Raw genomic sequence first — 22,055 nt, 5'->3', positions numbered from 1 at the left:
CAGAAATATATAGTACTAGGTGGGGCTCTTGCCCTGCACAGCTTTTTATTGACCACTAAAGATCTGACTGGCAGTATAGGTTAAAATAATATAGTTGCAGTGGTAGCCACCGCCACAATGTTGGCTTTATTTATTCATTATATTTATATACCGCCCTCCTTAAAGGCTCAGGGTGGTTCACATTAAAACAGTAACAATACGGATAACTTAGTTTAACAATAACAAGCAACACAGAACAGTAGAAAACTATGGAAAACATTAATTTAACCCATACTGATACATCTGTCCCAGAATATTTTTAAAACTACCCCTCTTCTTCGCAGCCCTTGGGTTTCCTCTATATGTGTGGCTCCACCTCCTGCAGCAGCTATTTTGTGCTTGAGCTCCCCTGCCTGTGTCATAAGTCTAAATGTGCCCATAGGCTCAGAAATGTTGGGGACCCCTCGTCTGTTTGATATAGCAGCATCCTTCTCGCAATGCTTCCTTTCTCTGTTCCTCTAGACCAGGGGTGGCTAAACTGTGGCTCTCCAGATGTCCATGGACTGCAGTTAACATGTGCCCAGTGGCTCATGGTAATTGTCGTTCATGGACATCTGGAGAACCAGTTTGGTCATTCCAGCTGTGGACAGCGTGCCGTCTGCTCACATTGCTAGCAGAGAATGGAATCATGTCAGTTACTTTGGGTAGAAACCCAGCCTGATTTCTGTACTCCCTTGCTATCTCTTCCGCTGCTTAGGCACAGTCTTTGCAGTGGAAGTGGAACATCCAGATGGTAGCCCCCCTCCCACACACACAAACACACTTTTCTTCTTAGCAGCCTCCCCACAACAGCTGCCATTTCCCCTGTGTATCTCAGGTGGCTCTTACTTAGGTTTTAATGAAAAAGGTAGTTGACGTATTGATGTGCATATTACTGTAAGCCATGTGAAGATGCAGGGAAAAGTGCATGCCTCCTCAGTGAAAAGAACTAGAGCAGAGGTCCCCAACCTTTCCAACCCAGGGGGACTGGTGTAATCTCAAAATGACTGCCTTAGGAGGTAGAGCTGCATACACAGAGAAAGCCCAAGTTCCATAGCAGCGGGGGTCATCAACCCCTGGGCTGCAGCCTGCTGCTGGGCCGTGAAAGCCTTGGCAGTGGGCTGCGGGGGCCGTGCCTCCCTCTCTCCGCCCCCCCCCCCCCGCAGTGAGAAGAACTGCTGCGCATGCTTGTTTGTGCCCCCGCCGGGAGCGCAAATGCATGTGTACGGCAGCTCCGCAAATGCGCGAATCTCACGCGCGTGCGGCAACTCCACGCATGTGCATTTGCTCAGGGCTGCTGCGCATGCGCATGGGCTGCCCTCTCCCCCCCACCCCTCCTAGCGGTCCGCAATCAGGAAATGGTTGCGGGCGACTGCTGTAGAGAAAAGAGCTAATTAAAAATATATTGAGAAGGGCCAGTGAGAGAGAATAATGCAAGTACCATGGTTCCAGTTGCCACTGAAACAATGTATTTTAATCTCATAGCCGGTCAGCTCTTCAATAGCCCCACCTATTTTCTAAAAACACTTGAATACCAAAAAAGGTGACACTGGGTACTGTGTCAGCCACAGACACAACATGGGTGACCCCTGACCTAGAGGCTTAACCATGGTTCCTCTATATATTTGTGAAACATCCTGGGGGTGGAATATGTCCGGCTGTCCGAGTTGGAATACGGCCAATTGGCCCTGCCCCTACAGCTCCAACCCACCCTCCCTGGACACTAGCAACGTTACTCTCAGATGCGCCAGAGACAGAGACACACAGAGCCATGCCAGACCAAACATGAGTCCTCATTCCTTCCTATCACTCCTGCTGCAAGGGAGGCAGAGACAGACACAGAGAGAGCTGCCCCAAACTGCACACCAGCCCTGCTGGCCTCCTACAAACCAGCCCTAATTACCTGCTAGGCCTGCTGTGAGGCACACCGAGAGACAGACATAGAGAGAGTTTGCACCTCCCAATGTCCTCTAGGTCCTAGCGCCCATTGTATTCCTGGTTGTGATGGGCTTTCTTGCTCATTCTTTTATAAAACGAAATCTGTAGATTGTTACAAGATTTAGTGCCAGTTGCCATTTTTTTAAAAGAGGTATCTCCCCCACCATGGGAGGAAATGGGAAATGTGTATGGGATCTGCAAAAATATATACCTTCCTGTTCACACAGCATGCAAATATGCTTTGGCTGGGAACATTTTCCAAAGTATTGTACAAAGGAAGCAGACAATTAGAAGGTGGTGTTCTATCGTCTGCAGGGCCTGTGAAATAGAGCAGTTCCACCAGGCATTGGCTGTGGCCAATGAGCATCAAGACGACTCTGACAAACAACTATTGGGCTTTGTCTATCCCCCCATCCCGTAACTGAGAATTAAATACTCCTAATGAACCAATTGGCTAGACAGCTGATAGGATTGTTTTTAAGATTATATGGTTTTAAAGTTTTGATATTTATAGTTACATTTTGTATTTATTATCTATGTTTTATAAACTAGATGTTGGAAGCTGTCTGAAGCAAGCACCCTGGGAGGGGCAAATAAATAAATAAAACACCTGCACCTGTTCCAGTTTCAATGCCAAGCCTGAGCAAAACCTCTGTGTGGAAACAGCTTTTGCTATCTTTGGATATCACCTTGGACAAATGCAATTGTTTTCTTAGAAGAGTTTGAGGGATTAAAACAAATGATTGCATGTGTTTATCTCATGCCTTAGACAACTTTCTGCTGAGGTTCTTTCCTTGGCTTGTTTCCATGAACAACAAATACAACAAAACACATAAGATCTGATTCCTTGACACCTTGAAAATGTGAAAGGAGTAGGGCTCTCATATGGAAAAGGGCACATAGGATCCTAGATAGGAACTAATGTGGAAGAGAAAACTAACCTTAGAATGGGCAGGTAAGACTCAGTCCAAAAGCACTCAGCTCACCTTTGCATTTCTTGTTTAAAACAATAATAAAATGTATAAGTTTTAAAATGTAGGACAATACTACATGTCTACCCAGTCTTCTTTAGATTTTTAATACCACCATCTGTACCATTTACCACCACTGCTTGCTCTGGCAATGTCACCAAAGATCAGCTCAGCCTGTGAAAATTATTTGCTTTTAAGCATTCTGCATAGTTCTTTGAACATTCTCTGGTTACACAAAATAACAACTGAATGTTCCCTAGCCACTTTTTTAAACTTACACCTTGCTTACAACTCCCATCATTAACTTCAGTCCCTCCATTAATCCTTCTGTAGAGGACTCCTTGTGCCTCCAATCCTTTTGGTCTCATTTTGGAGCTTTGGTGACTGAAAACGTACAAAATTGTATTTGTATTTAATTCATTAATATCTCATCATCAGTGTGTATTGCGCCTTACAGGGTACAAGAATACAAGCCTCACCCTGTGGAGCTCACAATCTAAAAATTGATATGAGAGAAGCAGGGTGGGAGAGGGAAAAGGTAAACAAGGAAGAATGTGCAGTCATGCCTGTTACAAGCATTTAATAGCTACATTTTGAGACGGGATAGAGGATGCACAAGAGGTAATGTCACACAGTTGTTCTGGGAAGGCAGTTCCAGGTCTAAGGGATTAGCAAGGAAAAAGGATAAGAGTTGTATGAATGAGCAGAAGGTCATCCGATGATGTAGCTGAAGGATGAAATGCTGCAATCATGTATGGAGTACTGTGATGGGGCATTGAGGGTGAAGGACAAGGAGACTATATTAGATCAGAAAGGAGACAGGAAGCCAGTATGGGGGGGTGAGTTTTCATATGGTCAGCATGACAGGTGAATGGTTTTGGTGGCAGAGAGCTAGATATGTAGGAGCAAAAGTACAACAACAACAAACACAAAGGAAATTGCAGCAGTATGAAGATGAGAGGTGGCTAGAACATGGACAGAATTTTAACTTCAAGAGATGGAGAGGAAGAGCATTGTAATGAGAACATCTTTGCAGTGCTGCAAAGAGAGAAATGGCATGATGGTAACAGACTGATTGTGTGGAGCTGAAGGAGGAGAGGAATCCATAATAGAGCCAAGCTTTTCTGTCTGTGCTGTAGGGTGGGCAGTGATGTCAATAGGGAGAGTGTTGCGATATGGAGAGAGGAGGGGGAGGGTTTGGGAGGGAAGAATGGTCTTAGTTGCACTGTGGTTGAGATGCAGATGAGACTTCTAGTCTAGTCAGAAATACAAGGTCAGCATTTGGTGATACAAGATTAGCTGAAGAGGTAAAGCTCAGGTATAGAAAGCTAGAGTCAGGTGGTACCAGAGAAAACTTCAGGGTGCACAACTCAAGCAGTTATATTGAGTTATAATGGAATTTGACTGGAACAAAATGGCTTGCCTTGGAAATGCATCTCTTTGTAAGCCCAGGAGATACCGTGAAAAAAAATGCCATGGCAAGGGGTCAGAGAGTTGCTTCTCAGCTATTCTGTAGTCTTAGGTGGCATTCTGACCCTCCCCCACATGAGAAGTTTCTCCATTGCAATCCCTGGGATACAATGAAGACTTTTTTTGTATGCAAGTGGGTCCAGAAAATGCTGTCTCCCTGCTGTGAGAGGCCATGTTCTGAAAACCATGACCCTCCCCTGCTGAAGTATCAGAATGCCAGGAGATGGTATGTTCATCTCCTCCCACCCCAGGTACCTCCTTGTGACAGCAACTGGGCTCTGCAGAGAAGTATTGATTTCTCTGTGAAACTAGGGCCTCTTCAAAGAGCCAAGGCATCGTGGTTTCCACAACAGCTGCAAAGTCCTGGACAATTGCATTGGGAGATCTAAAGAAGCCTTCCTACAAGGCACCAGGTCTTCTTCCTTAGCTGGTTGGGACCCTGCAACAAACCAAGATACTATATTTGTTCCCATATAGGAGTTAGGATTAGGGTTAACAGGGCTTGCCAAAATCAGCCATGCCATATTTTGCTCATCCTTCAGTGTGATGGTTTCAGTGATATTCTCCTTGCTCTCTAAGTGGGACAAATGCCTGTGATTCCCTGATCCATTATTGGTGCTAACTAGCTTTCTGTTGTTTTTCATAGTTTGGTTTAGCATGTATATCTGGCATTTCATGGCTCCTTGACCCTATTGTTTGGTGGTGGATTTCCAGTCATTGTATCTGAAAATTGGGTTTTAGGATCTTATTTTGAAATAAAGTGTTGCTAATATTTAAGATGCCTCAGTATTCCTGTTTACAAAAAATGTCTACCCCTCTGAATTGGTTTGCAACAGATGTGAAGTACCATCTGGCCTATGCCATCCCCTGACAGGATTTTGTTCTTTATCAGATCTTCTCCACTGCACCTCCCCAACCGCCATAACTGCCATTGGCATGCTTCTCCCCTGTTCCATTTCTGCACTTGTACATGCCCTCTAGATCTAGAGTAAGACAAGAAGACTTCCCCCTTAGTGTGACAACATCCCACAAAACTCAGGAACTTGGAACACTACTCCTTACTTTCTGCTATCCCAAAGGAGTTGTGACACTGAGGAACCCCCTGGTTCTTGACTTTCTCTTGCAGAGTACCTAAAAGACTTGAATGCTGGCACACATGCAGCCTGTCACTGTACCAAGCTCAAAGACTGCCCCCTCAGAGCTGCCTGAGAACAAAACAACTCTTCAACTGCTGCTCTTCTCAGACATCCTGGGATGCAGACATCTTCAGCATCCCTGAGCAATTAGCTTCATCGCTCAGTCTTTCTTTTTAAGATAGGATGTTTGCTGCCCCTGAATCCAGAGCAGCCTTTCTTGCAATTTAAGCTGCTTTTCTGTTCTCCTTCGGCTCCCTGATAAGCCTTATTTGGAGAGGAGGCAGCCTTCTAAGTAATTAAAAGGAAGGATCTGATCCTCTGATCTCAAATAGCAAGAGTTGAGGTTCCATTCCTGGGCCAGCTCACTGGAGGAGCTGGGCTCCCTAGAAGTCTGGCAGAGCAGTTACCTCTTCTCCTAGACTTCATAAGCAAGGTACTGCTGTCAGAGAGGGCAGTCTGCCAGGTGTGAAATTCCACCCCTCCTGCTTGTTCATAACGCTGGGGCAAGATTAAAGTGACAGGAATAGACTGTAAACAAACTAGGCAGGGAAAGCAGGCTGCCAAGGGAAACATAGGGAAGTCTGGAGAAGGGACCTCCCTTTAGCTTGGATCTTTGTGGGTTTTTTCCATGTCCACAGGCAGTCAATCTTAATCTAGCCCAGGATCTACTTAACTGTAGGTCTGATTTTGCAGAGTGCCCCTGTTTAACCTGGTGTTTCTTGCCCAAGCTGGCCAGTTTTCCTGTTGCCTACGCCAGTTAGTTCTCACTGCTTCCTGTTTCCAGTGCTTAAGAAAACAGAGAAGCTGCAGTAAGAATGACTCTCCAATTATAGCAACGTGTCCTTCTTGAACTCTGCGTTTATCCTTTGCCTCGCTGTACCCTTTCTAGACACAACTCTGTACAGTGTGTAAGCCGTCTCCACTCCGTTACATTATGGTGAAAGCACCTCTGAACAGTTGAGTTTGTGCATGTTAATCGGGCACTACCTCCATTAGAGATTGCATATATCCTTTATCAATTAACAGAAAATGTCTGCATCTGTAATTAGAAATTGGAAATCTTGATCGTCCTTGGTTCATATTTCTCCACCAAGGAAGTCAGCCTGACAGACCAAAAGTTTATCTCATTTTATTACTGTTCTTCTCATTTAGGCTATGCTTAGATATTATAACTGGCCCTGAGAAAGGGGGTGAGCCAGCATGTAGTGGTTAAGGAGCAGTGGATTCTAATCCGGAGAACCAAGTTTGATTCCCCACTCTTCCACATGCAGCCAGCTGGATGACCTTGGGCTAGTCACAGTTCTCTTAGAACTTTTCTCACAGATCAGCTCTATCTGAGCTCTTTCAATCCCACCTGCCTCGCAGATGTCTGTTGTGGGGAGAAAAGGAGAAAGGTGTGTGTACGCCACTTTGAGACTCCTTCAGGTAGTGAAAAATGGGGTATAAAAAACTAGCTCTTCTTCTCTCAAGTGAGCTTCTTAAATAAGAGGGTTTTGAACTCAGGTCTCCAATCTGTGTACTGCACAATACTGTCTGCAAAGGATTGTGGGAAAGTGAGTAGTTTGGAATAAACCTCAATTCCCTTTTTACAATTATCTGTCCATTGGTCAGAGGCAAGTAATTGTTTCTGTTCTTCCTCCAACCTCTCCATCAGCAAAAGGGGGATATCTCCCGTGTCTGGCAAGCTTTATAGAAAGTTGACTCAACTCAGTTGGTAAAGGGTTGCTTCTTTTACCAAGGCTGCAAGTTAGTCACACTCTTTAAAAATAATTTACTTTATGTTTATAATTAAAAATAGAATGTGGTCTCCCCATCTGCAGATCATCCCATGATCCCATCCTATCCCAAAACACTGCTTAATTCAAGAGGTCATGGTTTCCTATAAGACTTTCACTAGCAATATTGCTTGAACTTGCATTTTTAAAGGGTTACGTTTTTCTGTTCATTTCCAAATTAAAATTCACCTGTCCAGGCACAGTCCATCAGCCATCTGTCTTACCACACATTTTGTGAATTCCTGGTTACAGTGATTTCATCAGTCAAGACAGAGTCTAATTTGGGGCTTTCCAATGCAGAAATGTGTGCATTTCCTCCACACCCGCCATTTTGAGTTGTTTGGGTACATCTCTTTCCTCGTCACTGTTCTCCCTCTCCCTCTGTTCTGAAAGATCTGGCTTCTTTTTTGTGATCATGTTGCAACTCTGTTTCAAAGTTTTCAAAAAAGCTGCCTTATAACATTATAACCCCTGGTGGTGGTGGTTTTCTTTTTAATTACATTGGAGGGGAAGGGGGGAGGCGATCAAGGGTGCAGAATGCTGAGATTAAGGAGCACAATGAAAACAAAGGTGCAAGCACCGTTCTGCAAAAAACACTTTTTTTGAAAAGGGGAAGGGAGCAAAGCATGATGGGAGGCTGCGTCTGACAGGTTCAGTGTGGAAAGCATATTGTGAATTTCAGCCTTGGAAATGAGGAGAGGAAAGCCCAAATATGGAAATGCTGGAGTCGACTTGCAGCATCCAAGGAAATCCAAAGTGAGACTAAAACAAGGTAAACTATTTTGAGGGAACTTTCAAAAGCCAATTGTCTTGGATCCCTCTTCTCCAAAGAAAGGGGGAAAATCAAAAACACCTCTTGGCATGCCCCAGCCACTGGACAATCTTACAAGTCACTTTTTGGATCCTTGCCACAGTCATTAGCTTATGTTGGAAGAGGCAGAATGCTAACCCAGGGTGATTAATGAGGCAACACCTCTGAGGTTCTCCTTTTGCAGGGAAAGTCCCTTGAGATCACACCTCAGGCCTTGCCAGGCTTCTTAGGCAAGAACAACAGAACTTGGTAGTTCCTCCACTCTCCTTGTCTGTGATTCCTCACAGCACTTCAGAACAAACTGAAATAACCTTCCTTATCTTCAGAGCATGTAATTTAAGCCAAAAACAAAGTCAGGCAAAAACAGGGCAACGACTTTGTTTGAATTTCTGCTGCAAAAGATTTAAAATAGCTTCAATCCTGAAGGGATCCCTCTCTTCCATAGGTCCTGTCAGATTATCTGCAGTTGACAAATAACCCTTTCCTGACCATTTTGTACATCCAGTTTTAATAGGGGGCAAAGAAGAGAGGCCTTCTGGTTTGCTGCTCCACAGCTGTGGAAGTCCCCTTTCTTGGACACTTGTCTACATCAGTATGTTTGGATGTGCAGGCGTTTTACTACATATACTGGAGGGAGGGAGGGTTTCTAGCTGCGAAGTAAATACTGTTGATGTTGAATTAATGATTGGAGGTGTAACTTATTTGGAGGCTGTATCTTATGGGCAAGGTAGGATAGAAACGGGAATATAAAAGGGCTAAAAGGTTTAGGAGAGGACAATAGTGGATAGCCATGTCAAAGCATTTTGCCAATGGATTCTAAGCTAAATGTCAGACACACCTTCTCTAAATAACAATCATGCTGCTGCCAAAGATGTCGAGAACGACTAGTTTGGGCAGCGCGGGGGGTCCGGAGAAGGAGCGGAAACCTAAGAAAGGAAGATACAGAGGACGAGATCCCGACAGACCCTCTTTGGATAAGAAACTTACATAAAGTGATGTGGGGAATCAGTTCACCAGGGGTGGGGGAAACGGTAGCACAGGGGCAGTCAGTACAAGCGGGGAGAGCAAGGGAGAAACCCAGGGCGGGGCAGTGGCGGAGAGACGCGGAGTCCCGGAAGGGCGAGGTCCACCTGAGAAGCCCGGAGGGTGGAGACAGGGGCTAGAGAGGCTACTTAAGGAAGCGTCAATGCGGAGACGGGTTTGGAGGTGTAGTGAAGGAACTACCCTGAACCCAGGAGCGGGAGAGAGAGTACCTACTCCGTTCTGAGACGCTGTTTCCTACAGATAAAGCCTTCTAATCCCGGGTCTCCCTCACCGAACAACGTGGCGGACCCGAAGCATGGCAAAGACCCTGCGGACCTTGACAAAAGAATATCTCATATGATCTAGATCCCTGGAAAACAGAGCTCAATGACATAGTAACCACTCATTACTGAAGACACCACATCTCTCCATTAGTGCCCTGCAGGTTCTGGGGTAGTATAACCATTATATTTTCAGAAGACAGTCCTGAAGGAATCAAGCTGGCAAAGATTATGAATGTCTCCCCTTTTAAAAGAACAAGTGGCACCATACAGACCAACAAGACTAACACGGTATAGGCTTTTGAGAGTCAAAGCTCCCTTCATCTCCCTGAAACGTCCTTTGTAAAGGCAGTGGTTATCAAGAGGAAATATGGAATCTGACAAATTCTTGTCTAATCTGGATATTTAAAGAATATCACAGCAGAAGACATTTTACTAATAGAATCATAGAGTTGGAAGGGACATCCAGGGTCATCCAGTCCAACACAATACACTCCCCAGCATAGACACACACACAAGCACATGCTCATCCTTTCATAGAGTGCTACACAATAACAAACTGATAATTCCAAGATTGTGTACAGCTTACAGTGATAGGCTAGGAGGACTCAGGAGATCTGAGTCTGGATCCTTACTGGTGACCATGTGCCAGTTATACTTTATCTCCCAGGCAAGCCTTATCCCATCAGATCTTGGAAGCTAAGCAAGACCAGTATTTGGATGGCTGACCTCCAAGGGTTTGGGTGGTAGATCCTCCAAAGAAGTCACGACATGGAGTCAGGCAATGGCAAACCACCTCCAAACATCCCTTGCCTGGCTGCCTGACAGTCCTCAGATCTCCTGGCTACATGATACTCACCATTCAAGGCATAAATAAATAATACATCCTTCTCAGTATGTCTCATATGGGTTTAATGTTGGCTAAGACAAAACAAGGTATAACACTCTGAGCTTGAAGGGAAGAAAGGGGAAAACGAGATAGTTCCTAGAAGAGACATCTGCACCATATCCTTAGAAAAGTATTCTTTTCCATTCTCCTCTTGAGTCCAGCTACTTTTGACCTCTCACTGATAAGTGTGGAAGTTTAGGGATCAGTTAGTATTGTGGTGTTTATCAGCAAAGTATCCTATGCAGGATAGATATTAAGAGACCTTAAAGATCATGATATGAGAGCTATTTTTAACTCCCCGTTTCTTCCCTTTTATGGGCCAGCCTGATTAAATTTCTGAAGAACTAAAGCTCTTACACTGTGTTGTGTAGCTTTTGGTTGGCCTAGATAGTATTTGGTTCTGGATTTTGCTATGGGTTTGTGTTCTTTGTCCTGAGGCATAGTGACCTCCCTGCAAAAGTTACAGCCATTGCTTCTTGTCTGCTCTCCAGTCCATAGCAAAGGTTCTTGGACTTCATAAAGTGGGGCCCTCTTTTCTGGACCAGCTTGCCATGTACCTCCATGCTGCTTTCACATTCCTGACCATAAAATGCAAGAATTTTGCCTCAGTTTACACTGAACAAAGTTGTATTTTACTTTTGATGTTTAGTATTTATCTAATCTAACATATTTATAAAATATAACATTACTGAGCAAGCAGCAGGTGGTAGGTATTTCATGGTCATTTTGTCCATGCTGTAGAGCAAGCCCAAATATGCTGTCAAGCTTCCCAGAGCCTCCTTTCTCAGCTCCTCCTGGTCCTCCCCTCCCTCCTGGCCTTGCAGTCCACCTGTGAAATTGGTGTCAATGGTTTTGGGGGTCACTGCTTCTGTGGGGAGGAGGGGGTCTGTTGAATATGCACTCTTCAGTATAGGATCAACAGGAAAATAAATGTGAATGGGCTGTGGGAGAGTCTGCTAGTTGCTCCCTTTTCCAGTGCCAAGATTTGGAAGAGAAGCCATTCAGAATAAGAAGGAGTAGATCAAGATGGGTAGTCCATCTAGAGCAGTAAAGAAGAACCAGGCTAATTACATTTGTGGCAGGGTTTGTGGCTCACAAAAGCTCATACCTCAATAACAAATTTCATTAGTTTTTAAGGTGCTAAGGGACAGATTTTCTTTTGACTAATGATAAAGTGAGAATGTCAGCTTGGAAACCTGTTTTCCATAGACCCTGGGGAGACATGAATGGGAATCCTTTAATAGATCAAAAGTATCGAATAGTGTAAAAACAAAAACTTATTTGAATCAATTCTGTAGTTGGCTACTTTGATATTTCCAGCTTTATAAGCTGGAACCTGATCTCAGAACCTGATCTCATATTCAGATTCTCTCAGAGCCTTTCTTTTTCAGTATAATATTCCATTTGCACATAGGTAGGAGAAGGAGTCTTGTGTGTATGTGTTGGTGGGAGGAATAATCCTACTTCATCTCTTTCTTTAAAACAGACACAATTAAATGCCTACTCTAGCACAAGGGGGGCATTTATAACCACCAAAAGAAATTTAAAGTAGTTGTATTTGGGGTCAAGAGGGGACAGACAATGAACTTTTCAAGATAGAATCACACAGTGAAGTAGTATGCATCATCCAGGGGGAAAATAAATTTAAAAAATACAATTGAAATACCAGTTTGTAAAATGATGCAAGCATGATGGCATATCTCATTTTCCTCACCACTGATTTAATCACAGGAAACAGTCAGTAGATGCCTAGTGCAACCACATTCCTTGCATTGCTCACCAGGGAAAGAATCCTGTTTTCCCAGGATTATAGTTGATATGGTTGGGGAAAAACGTTCTCAAAGACACATGGGCACAGTACAAGAAGTAGGAAATAAATGCATATGTATTGCCAAATAACCACTCTAGTGGGGAGGCGGTCCCAAGCCTGACCTATCTGTGCTTATTTCCTTAGCTGTTTTGCTGGTGAAATGGCTTTTGCTCATACTGTATTAAAGTGTGCAAAGGGACAACAGTGTGGCAATGCTACCGAGTTGTCCTGTTACCTGACCACTCCTGAATCGCAGGTCTTGGTTAGAACATGGTCAGAGAATGATCTAGCTGGGGATATGGGTGTTATCCTGTAGACACAAGTAGGATCTACTTGAACCTGCAGGGTAAATGTGTCTTAACTTTGGGGACAGATAGCCTGATCCTGCAGGGTTCACACACCCCACCTAACAGCAGTCTCAGCAGAGGCAGGGTTTCACCTCCTTCCCTTGTAGTTGCTGCCTCACTATCTCTTCTTGTAAATATTCCTGTTCAGTTTAGACATGTCTGTTATAAAGTGTAGCTGCCAGATTGGAAGCTACGGAGCCCCCATTTTGCCAATGCAGAGGGAAAGGCACTTCCTTCTGGAGTCCTGTTACTCACCCTCCTTCCATTTGTTCATGCAAGCAACTGCTTGGCCACTGTATGAGACAGGATGCTGGACTAGATAGACTGATCCAGCCAGACTCATAGAATCATAGAATCATAGAGTTGGAAGGGGCCATACAGGCCATCTAGTCCAACCCCCTGCTCTACACAGGATCAGCCCAAAGCATCCAAGAAAAGTATGTATCCAACCTTTGCTTGAAGACTTCCAGTGAGGGGGAGCTCACCACCTCCTTAGGCAGCCTATTCCACTGCTGAACTACTCTGACTGTGAACATTTTTGCCCTGATATCTAGCCTATATCGTTGTACTTGTAGTTTAAACCCATTACTGCATGTCCTTTCCTCTGCAGCGAACAGCAACAGCATCCTGCCCTCCTTTCAAATACTTAAAGAGGGCTATCATGTCCCCTCTCAACCTCCTTTTCTCCAGGCTGAACATTCTCAAGTCCCTCAACCTATCTTCATAGGGCTTGGTCCCTTGGCCCCAGATCATCCTCGTCACTCTCCTCTGTATCATTTCAATTTTATTTACGTCCTTCTTGAAGTGAGGCCTCCAGAACTGCACACAGTATTCCAGGTGTGGTCTGACCAGTGACGTATACAATGGGACTATGACATCTTGTGATTTTGATGTGATGCCCTTGTTGATACAGCCCAAAATGGCATTCACCTTTTTTACGGCTGCATCACACTGCCTGCTCATGTTTAGTTTACAATCCACAAGTACCCCAAGGTCTCGTTCACACAGAGTGTTACCTAGAAGCGTATCCCTCATCTAGTAGGCATACTTTTCATTTTTCTGACCCAGATGCAGAACTTTACACTTATCTTTATTAAATTGCGTCTTGTTCTCATTTGCCCGTTTTTCCATTGTGTTCAGATCTCGTTGAACTCTGTCTCTATCTTCCGGAGTATTTGCCAGTCCTCCTAATTTGGTGTCACCTGCAAACTTGATGAGTAGTCCCTCCACCCCATCATCTAGTCTAGATCATTAATAAATATGTTAAAAAGTACCAGGCCGAACACCAAGCCCTGAGGTACCCCACTACTCACCTCTCTCCAGTCTGATGAAACACCATTGACAATAACTCTTTGAGTGCGGTTCTCTAACCCAGCGGTCCGCAAGCTTTTGGCCGCTGCGGACCGCTGCTCCGGAGTGGGGGGAGAGGGCAGCCCGGGGGCCCGCACACGCGTGGCAGCCCCAGCGCAAACGCGCATGAGCGGACTGCCGCGCACGCACGTTTGCGCCGCCGCTATGCTGGCGGCTGCAGCTCCCCCTCCCGACCCCTCCGGGCCACCAGCCAATCGGTCGCTAAAGCGGCAAGCTTCTCTTCCCTCCCCTCCCACTTTGGTGGCCGATTTGCTCACAGCCTGGCGAGTGTCTCGCTTCAGGGGGGGAGGGAAGAAGGAGCCACGGCCCAGCGCCAAGGCCTTCGCGGCCCGGCACCGGGCTGCGGCCCGCGGGTTGGGGACCACTGCTCTAACCCATTCCCTATCCACCTGAGTATCTGAAAATCCAGATTGCAGTCCTTCAACTTATCCATCAGAACATCATGGGGAACCTTGTCAAAAGCTTTACTAAAATCCAAGTAAATGACATCAACCGAATTTCCACGATCCCGCAAACCTGTTACTTGGTCAAAAAAGGAAACCAGGTTGGTCTGGCAGGACCTGTTGGAGACTCTTCTGATGTTCTCAAGCAGAACTTTAATCCTTGACCGTAGCAACCAAGGACACATGGCAAGATCCAGAAAGAAGGGAAGGAGATGCAGCAATGGTAGTCTCTCCTTCCATGCACTGGCTGAATTTGTCTACTGATAGACATCATTAGAAATGAAATTTGAAAGTATTGGTAAATGACATGAATGTAGTAGATTCTGTGCAAAGTAATATTTTCCTCCTGTGAACATTGCAACCTCCATCAAGAAATGCCCAAGGTCACTCAAATGTTTTCTTCTTCTCTCCATCCCATTGCTCAGATGTTTTCCCCTGCTTGTAGTCCTTTTATGTTCCCTGGCTAGTTTCTGGAAGCTGGTGAGATCGGGCTAGTCAGGCCACAGTGTTGCCTATATAACCATTACAATGTACTTCCTGACCACAAGTAGCCTTTTCCAGACTTTACATTTGACTGTGTGTACAAGGAGCTATACAAAGTTCTCCCGATATGCACAGTGGCCATTTTGTCAGATTTGGAACATGCGGACCAGAACTTTGGTTTTCCAGTGTTCTGGTATGCTTGTACTGAGGCTGAAAGTATATGTATTGTCCCTTTCAGACCAATGGGGACATAACATATTGGGAAGGTTGTATTTAACGGTTTCTACCTGTACTTATGGTCAAGCGTAATACCTGGAAAAGGTTCTTATAAAATTGATCCAACAGAGCCTCACAACTGTATTTTATCTTTATAGGGTCGGATGAGACTTTGCCTGGCACAACATGTCTGCCTCTACACCAAAGCACATGCCACCAGATGCCTATATTCTGTACACTATCTTCTGTAACACTGTCATCTGCAGTGGTGCCAATGCATTGCACCAGGCAGGAGGCCAACTTTTCCCTTGCCTTGCAAGGTGCTATGCAAGAGTAAGACCCCCAACATTTACAGTATTTGCATGAAAAACTTTGTCAGCCCAGAACAGCTATTCTTCATGTGTGACCTTGTCCTTCAGCAATTATGCACAAAAGCCTTGTACCATTTAGGCCGGCAAGCTAGTCACCCTTTATGGGTCTGATTGCATCCACATGATAAATAAATAGGAATGCCAATATCCAGGTGGGACTTCAAGAGAGCCAGTTTGGTGTAGTGGTTAGGAGTACAGACTACTAATCTGGTGAGTCGGGTTTGATTCCGCACTCCTCCACATGCAACCAGCTAGGTGACCTTGGGCTCACCACAGCACTGATAAAGCTGTTCTAACCGAGTAGTAATCTCTGGGCTTTCTCAGCCTCACCTACCTCACAGAGTGTCTGTTGTGGGGAGAGGAAAGGGATAGGGAAAGGGATTGTAAACCACTTTGAGGCTCTTTCAGGTAGAGAAAAGCAGCATATAAGAACCAAATTTTCTTCTAATCTGGCAAACCAGATTTGATTCCCCACTCCTCCACATGCAGCCAGCTGGGTGACCTTGAGCCCATCATGGTGTTGTTCTCACAGAGCAGTTCTGTCAGAGCTCTTTCAGCTTCACCTACCTCACAGGGTGTTTTTGTGGGAAGAGGAAGGGAAGGTGATTGTAAGCCACTTTAAGACTTCTTTGGGCAGTGAGAAGTGGAATATAAAACCAACTCTTCTTTTTCTTCTTCCTACAACTACTAATTTCTCAAAGCACAGAGATCAGTTTCCCTGGATAAATCAGCTGATTTGGACTTGGACTCTATGGCATTATTCCTTGCCTTCCCCACATTCCATTCACCAAATCTCCAGGAATTTCCCAACTTGGATTTGGTAGCCTTATTAAAATGAAGAGAGTCTTGTGACATCCTAAAGATAAATAGGTTTATTGCAATGTAAGTTTTCTTAAACTAAATGCTCTTTATCAGATGCATGAATGTATCCTCATTTTTTCTTCAGTATGAAGGAAACAGTATGATCGGTGAGGTCAAAAGACCATGAAATGAAAGTAGTACAGGGTGTGCTATAATTATGCAAAATTCAAGTGTCGTGAAGATAAGCACAGTGGCCACTCACAGTTGGTCACGGCTGTATCAACAGAGGCATCACATCAAAATTGCAAAATGTTATATTCCTGCTGTATAACACATTAGTCAGACCACACTTGGAGTACTGTGTACAATTTAGGAGTACTGTGTACAAAAAAGATGTGAACAAAATTGAGAAGGGTACAAAGCAGAGTGATAAGAATGATTCCAGGCCTTATCCTGGATGCTTTAGGCCAGTGGTCCCCAACCTTTTTCAGGTCGGGGACCGGGGGGGGGGGGAGAGAGGAGGTGCGGGCGCAGGAGGCGGCCCACTGGTGGGCACAAACACACCAACAGAGAGCTGCCATGCCAGCACATTTGCGCCAGCTGGTATGCCGGCAACCGTACCTCCCTGCCCCCCGCAGTGTGGCACTCACTGCGCCAGGAGCAATCGGCTGCCGAAGTGGCCGATCACTCCCAGCACAACGAGTGCCATGGGGGGAGGGAGGTGCGCCGGTGCCTTCCTCCCCCCCCCCCCCGCTACCCGGTACCGAGGGCTTCACGGCCCGGTACTAGTCCGCTGCCTGGGCATTGGGGAACACTGTTTTAGGCTAATCCTGCATTGAGCAGGGGGTTAGTCTAGACGGCCTGTATGGCCTCTTGTTTTGGGAGAATTACAGTGGGGTAACGTGTACTTATACTTGGGGGGAGAGTCCGACGTTGGCACTCCTGCTCGCCCTCTCACATGGGCCATCCCCTTTCATGTGATCAAAGGCTGTGTATGAGAATGTGGAATGTGGGTCAGACTTGGCTAATGTTGGATACCAAAATCCCCATCCCATGGATGTATGCCTTGAAGTTTAGAACCACATCTAGGCTCCTGAGTAAGAGCTTCTGTGCATTCAGACTGGCTCCAATGGTATCCTTGTCTCTTCAGAGTCTCCTGCTTGCCATTGAGAAGCTCTGCCAGTTCCCATTTCTCCGTACTTGCTGTCCATACACTCTCCTTGCCACCCAGATTACTCACTGTTTCTCCATCCCTCTGGTTTATTATGGAATTTTGTGGTATTTGCTCCCACTCGCTGATCCAAAGCTCAGTTCTGCTATTCTGCTTTCTTTACTTCTCCCCCCCTTTTTTTTGTCTCATCATCCATCCATAGCTATGGCAGCATCTCCCTATCTTCTTGGTTCATCTCCTGAATTTAATTTAATGTGTTGCATGGCTCCCTTCCCAGATCCTTTGTGTCTCCTATTAAATAAGTCAAGTCCCGCCCTTGTGGTGATTCCCTGAAGGTGCCGCTTGCCAATCAATACTCTGCATGGCTTTTTGTTTACTATTCTCTACCTGGTTGAATCCACATGTGGATGCCTCACTCAGCTCCTTAGATATTAACCGAGGAAAGGTGGGGAGGAGGTCATGTGATCGGACAGATATAACAGTACAGGTTCTGCAGCAAAGCATAAATAATTACCCACTAGAAAATAGGTCTGTTGCGATGCTGATGTCTTCAGGCTGGGACTATGTAAAACTGGGATGGGTGGCTCTGTTTTTCTAAGCATTCGCCATTGTTCCATGCTAGATCTAAGGAGTCCATCATTCCTATTTGATCTGTAGTTAGATTTAGACGTTAAGTAGGCTTCAGAATTCTTCTTAAAAGTACAAATATTCACACATGTTCTCATTTCCTAGGTTTCAAAGAATTTACTATTCCTTTCGTTTTGTGTTTTAATTATTTGGTCTTCACTTAAAGAAAAGGAGAAGCTGTGACCAGATTGTATACTTGTCTAGTGTTGGATTTTCCTGCACTGCCATTGAATAACCTTAGCTAACAAATGTGTGTGTGGGGGGGGGGGGGTGCATACAAATGCCAGGATTAGGGCCCACCCTGAGTTTCTGAAGACAGGATGGAATATAAATCCCAAAATAAATTTCACATTATTGATTCAAAACTAAAACAGTTAAACATAGCCCAATACCCTTTGTAGATCTCCTGACTGTCTCCAAAGTAGTGTTCCAGAATGCATAAAACTGGCTTATGCACTCTGCACAGTTTCCCCACCACCACCACCACCACCAAAAAATGCAGTTACTTTTACAGAGTGACTGCTATCATGGGTGCACTGCAGTTTTACTTCCAGCCTTTAGCATTCTAACATGTTCCTTTTCATGTTTTACTCTGGCCATCTGTGAAAGTATGAATCCTGTAGAGGTGACTAACAAAAGGAAGGGCACTTGGGTTAATGCCACAGGAGAGGTAAGACTTGCTGGGGCAGGATGTCACATATTCCACTGTCAGACAACATGAGTGATCTTATTTGATAGAAAATTTGTATTTCAGGAATTTGCCACTTTCCACTGGGCATTAATATAATGAGGAAATACTTTTTCAAGTCAGTGTTCACCAGCTAGCTATTGCTTCCCCTGCTTGGGGGTTCCTCGGAGGCCTCTGGTTGACAGCTCTAAAAAAACAGGGTGCTAGAATGGATGTGCATCCTCCAATGAGACTCTCCTAGGGTGTTCATGAGCATGGAAATTAATTTCACCAGAAATCTTCATTTTTATCCCATGTGGTACAATGGGAGGGGATACAATACACATTTTATCCCGTGTGGTACAATTAAGTGGGAGCCCACTTAAATATAGTACCAAACGGTGTGTGTGTTCCCATGCCCCAAAAACTAGGTACTAACATAAGAGTAATCAGACCTTTGCCTGTACCTATAGAAGACTCTGGAGCAGGGGTAGTCAAACTGTGGCCCTCCAGATGTCCATGGACTCCATTTCCCATGAGCCCCTGCCAGCATTTGGAGGGGTATGAGGGGGAAGTTTTTAAAATAAATAAAATCCCCTCCCCCCTCTTTTAAGCTCCACCAGATTTCATGAACACCCTGTAACCAGCTGCACAGTTTTCTGATTACCTCAGCTTTGATAGTTTTCATCACTGACAGGGTACCCTCTTACCCTGGAGGTTGCCAGGATTCTCGTTTCAGTAACCTTTTTCAGCTTCAATTTTAAGCTAAACCAAGCTTGCAGAATCAAAAGTATATTATCAGTCTCTCATTTGAGCCTCTACACTCATGGGTAGTCAAACTGCAGCCCTCCAGATTGTCCATGGACAACAATTCCCATGAGCATGGGAATTGTAGTCCATGGGCATCTGGAGAACCGCAGTTTGACTACCACAGCATTGAAGAGGCCCGAGGAGCTGGGAGATGAACGCGGGGAAATTGGGCCCTTAAGATCTTCCATGGCTTTCTTCTTTTATGAGGTGCCAGATGGGCTTACTTCTGACTGGGCTTTTCTCTTCCTTTGGCAGGTAAGACGATGAAGTAACCAAGATGCTTCCCTTTGTGATAGCCACCCTGGGTACAGCAGGGGCTCCCTGCAAGTCCTCCAACTGCAACAACAGCACCAAGGATTACTGCTACAGCGCCCGCATTCGCAGCACGGTGCTGCAGGGGTTGCCCTTCGGTGGGGTGCCTACTGTCCTGGCCCTGGATTTTATGTGCTTTCTTGTAAGTATGCTGGAATGCTGGTTGCCTGAACTGACACAAGAACACACTCCTTAGCCAGAGACAGCCCAAAGGATATTTGGGGAACCTGTGGGAGAAAATCCAAATGACACCTTACAGAGTGGTAAAAAAATAGTAATAAACCAAATGAAGAAGAGTTGGGTTTTATACTCCACTTTTCATTACCCAAAGGAATCTCAAAGCAGCTTACAACTGCCTTCCTTTCCTCTCCCCTGTGAGGTAGGTAGGACTGAGAGAGCTCTGAGAGAACACCTCTAATGTCACTGTGACTGGCCCAAGGTCACCCAGCTGGCTGCATGTGGAGAAGCGGGGAATCAAACCTCCATTTTAGAAGTTGCCACTTTTAACCACTATGCCAAGCCCTTTAAAGGTTTGTTGACCTTTAATGGAACCCTCAAATGTGCTTTCTGAAGCAAGTTTCCTCAGCCTGCCTATCTTTGATTCCATGACTGCATCTTCAGTGCCATTATAACTGTTTTTGTAAGGGTGGCTAGCAACCATCCAGAGATGATGTTATGCTGGTACTTACTGGGGGGGGGGTGATTGTTGTCCCTGCACAATGACATCACATACGGTGCAACCTGGAAATACCAGTGGTGAACCAGAGCAGCACTCCTAACACTCATCTAAAAAGACCCTAGTGCCTTGCCAGCGCTTCCAAGACACAACAAAATTGATTGCTGCCCCCCCCCCTTTGGCCTGCCTGCTTCCACTTGCTGAGTGTGGGCAGGCAGGAGCTATAATTCCCAGGAAGTTTCCCACCTGACAAGTCCAGGGCCTGGCTGTAGGATAAAGTAAAGATGCAGCCATGGCATTTCTATGGCAGAAAATGTGTCCATTTCTATCATGGTGTCACTTTTGCACTGCTCAGATGTGGAAAAATTTACAAGGGTTTGCATGTTTGTGTGCAGGGGTCAGTATTAAAAAAAGATTGCCAGCCCAATTTGCTTCATTTTATTTTGAGTTCTGCTTTTAAAAGAAGTCATTTTTTTTGCAAGAGGCATTTTGAGCAAATGCTTAGAAGGAGGAGTCACATTCTCTAGCCCAAAGGTATCAAGCGTAAGTAGCTTGGAACACTACCTAGAGAACCCCAGGGGCCTTAACTGCTATTTTTCACTGAAAAAGCCCACTTAAATATAGTACCAAACGGTGTGTGTGTTCCCATGCCCCAAAAACTAGGTACTAACATAAGAGTAATCAGACCTTTGCCTGTACCTATAGAAGACTCTGGAGCAGGGGTAGTCAAACTGTGGCCCTCCAGATGTCCATGGACTCCATTTCCCATGAGCCCCTGCCAGCATTTGGAGGGGTATGAGGGAGAAATTTTTAAAATAAATAAATTCCCCTCCCCCCTCTTTTAAGCTCCACCGGATTTCTCCCAGTGGTGTTTTACCACAGGAATGTCAGATTGTCACATTTGGCTATGACCCTTTCTACCCACAGCTGTGGTAGGTGGACTGGGCTCAGTAAGTGAGGTGCTTTAAGAATATTTGCAGACAGATGCTGCATGTCTTCAAATCTGTTTCGACCACTGTGAAGGCTAGAATCTTTCGCAGTGAAAGTTGAGAGAACAAAAGAAACTAAATGCACAGAGTTTCCATCATGTATTCTACTAGTAGTAATCTGGTTAACTTTAATTATGGCAAAAAGTGTGTGTGTGTGTGTGTGTGTGTGTGTGTGTGTGTGTGTGTGTGTGTAAAAAGCTGAGCTTCCTTATTGCACAAAATTGGGAACTGATAAAGCATCCTTCCCCTATACCTTCACTTGGGCTGAGTGGAGGACAGGATCAAGGGGGACTGTGCCTCATTTTTCCTCCTTTGCCTTTCCACAGGCACTGCTGTTTGTCTTTTCCATTTTACGTAAAGTGGCTTGGGACTATGGGCGGCTGGCTCTGGTGACTGATGCTGACAGGCAAGTAGAGCTACTTCTTTTCACGAAATGGTGGAGAAACATTGTCTTGTGTGAAATGGCAGTTGAGGTGAGGTTAGAATTTCAGTGTTCCAGAAACAGATGCTCCAGCAGGCCTTACAGCTTAAGACTGATTCAGAATATCTCCTATTTACTGGCAACATAAAAATATGCCCCTCCTCCAGGTAGACTAGTGTAGGCCTAAATGAGGTTCATAAAGGGTTGTCTAAAAGGAGCCTCTGGTCA

At 45.1% G+C, this 22,055-nt stretch overlaps 1 protein-coding gene across 2 annotated transcripts in view; it reads left to right on the top strand.

The window, feature by feature from the left end:
- The window catches only part of TMEM63B (transmembrane protein 63B), a 99,327-nt gene that overhangs the window by 34,678 nt on the left and 42,594 nt on the right, over nucleotides 1–22,055 (top strand). The window contains exons 2-3 of one of the 2 annotated variants that reach the window (XM_077342421.1): nucleotides 19,685–19,883; nucleotides 21,733–21,812. In XM_077342421.1, coding sequence (XP_077198536.1) covers nucleotides 19,707–19,883; nucleotides 21,733–21,812 — 257 coding nt within the window. In that variant the 5' untranslated portion in view covers nucleotides 19,685–19,706. Of the gene's footprint in view, nucleotides 1–19,684; nucleotides 19,884–21,732; nucleotides 21,817–22,055 lie in introns of both variants that reach the window. The other variant, XM_077342413.1, reaches the window with a different exon arrangement.

This window comes from Paroedura picta, chromosome 1 (genome assembly GCF_049243985.1).
Source record: "Paroedura picta isolate Pp20150507F chromosome 1, Ppicta_v3.0, whole genome shotgun sequence".
Classification (NCBI taxonomy): Eukaryota; Metazoa; Chordata; class Lepidosauria; order Squamata; family Gekkonidae; genus Paroedura; species Paroedura picta.
The sequence above is the reverse complement of the archived record's forward strand: the minus strand, read 5'-3'. Positions and strand labels throughout refer to the sequence as shown.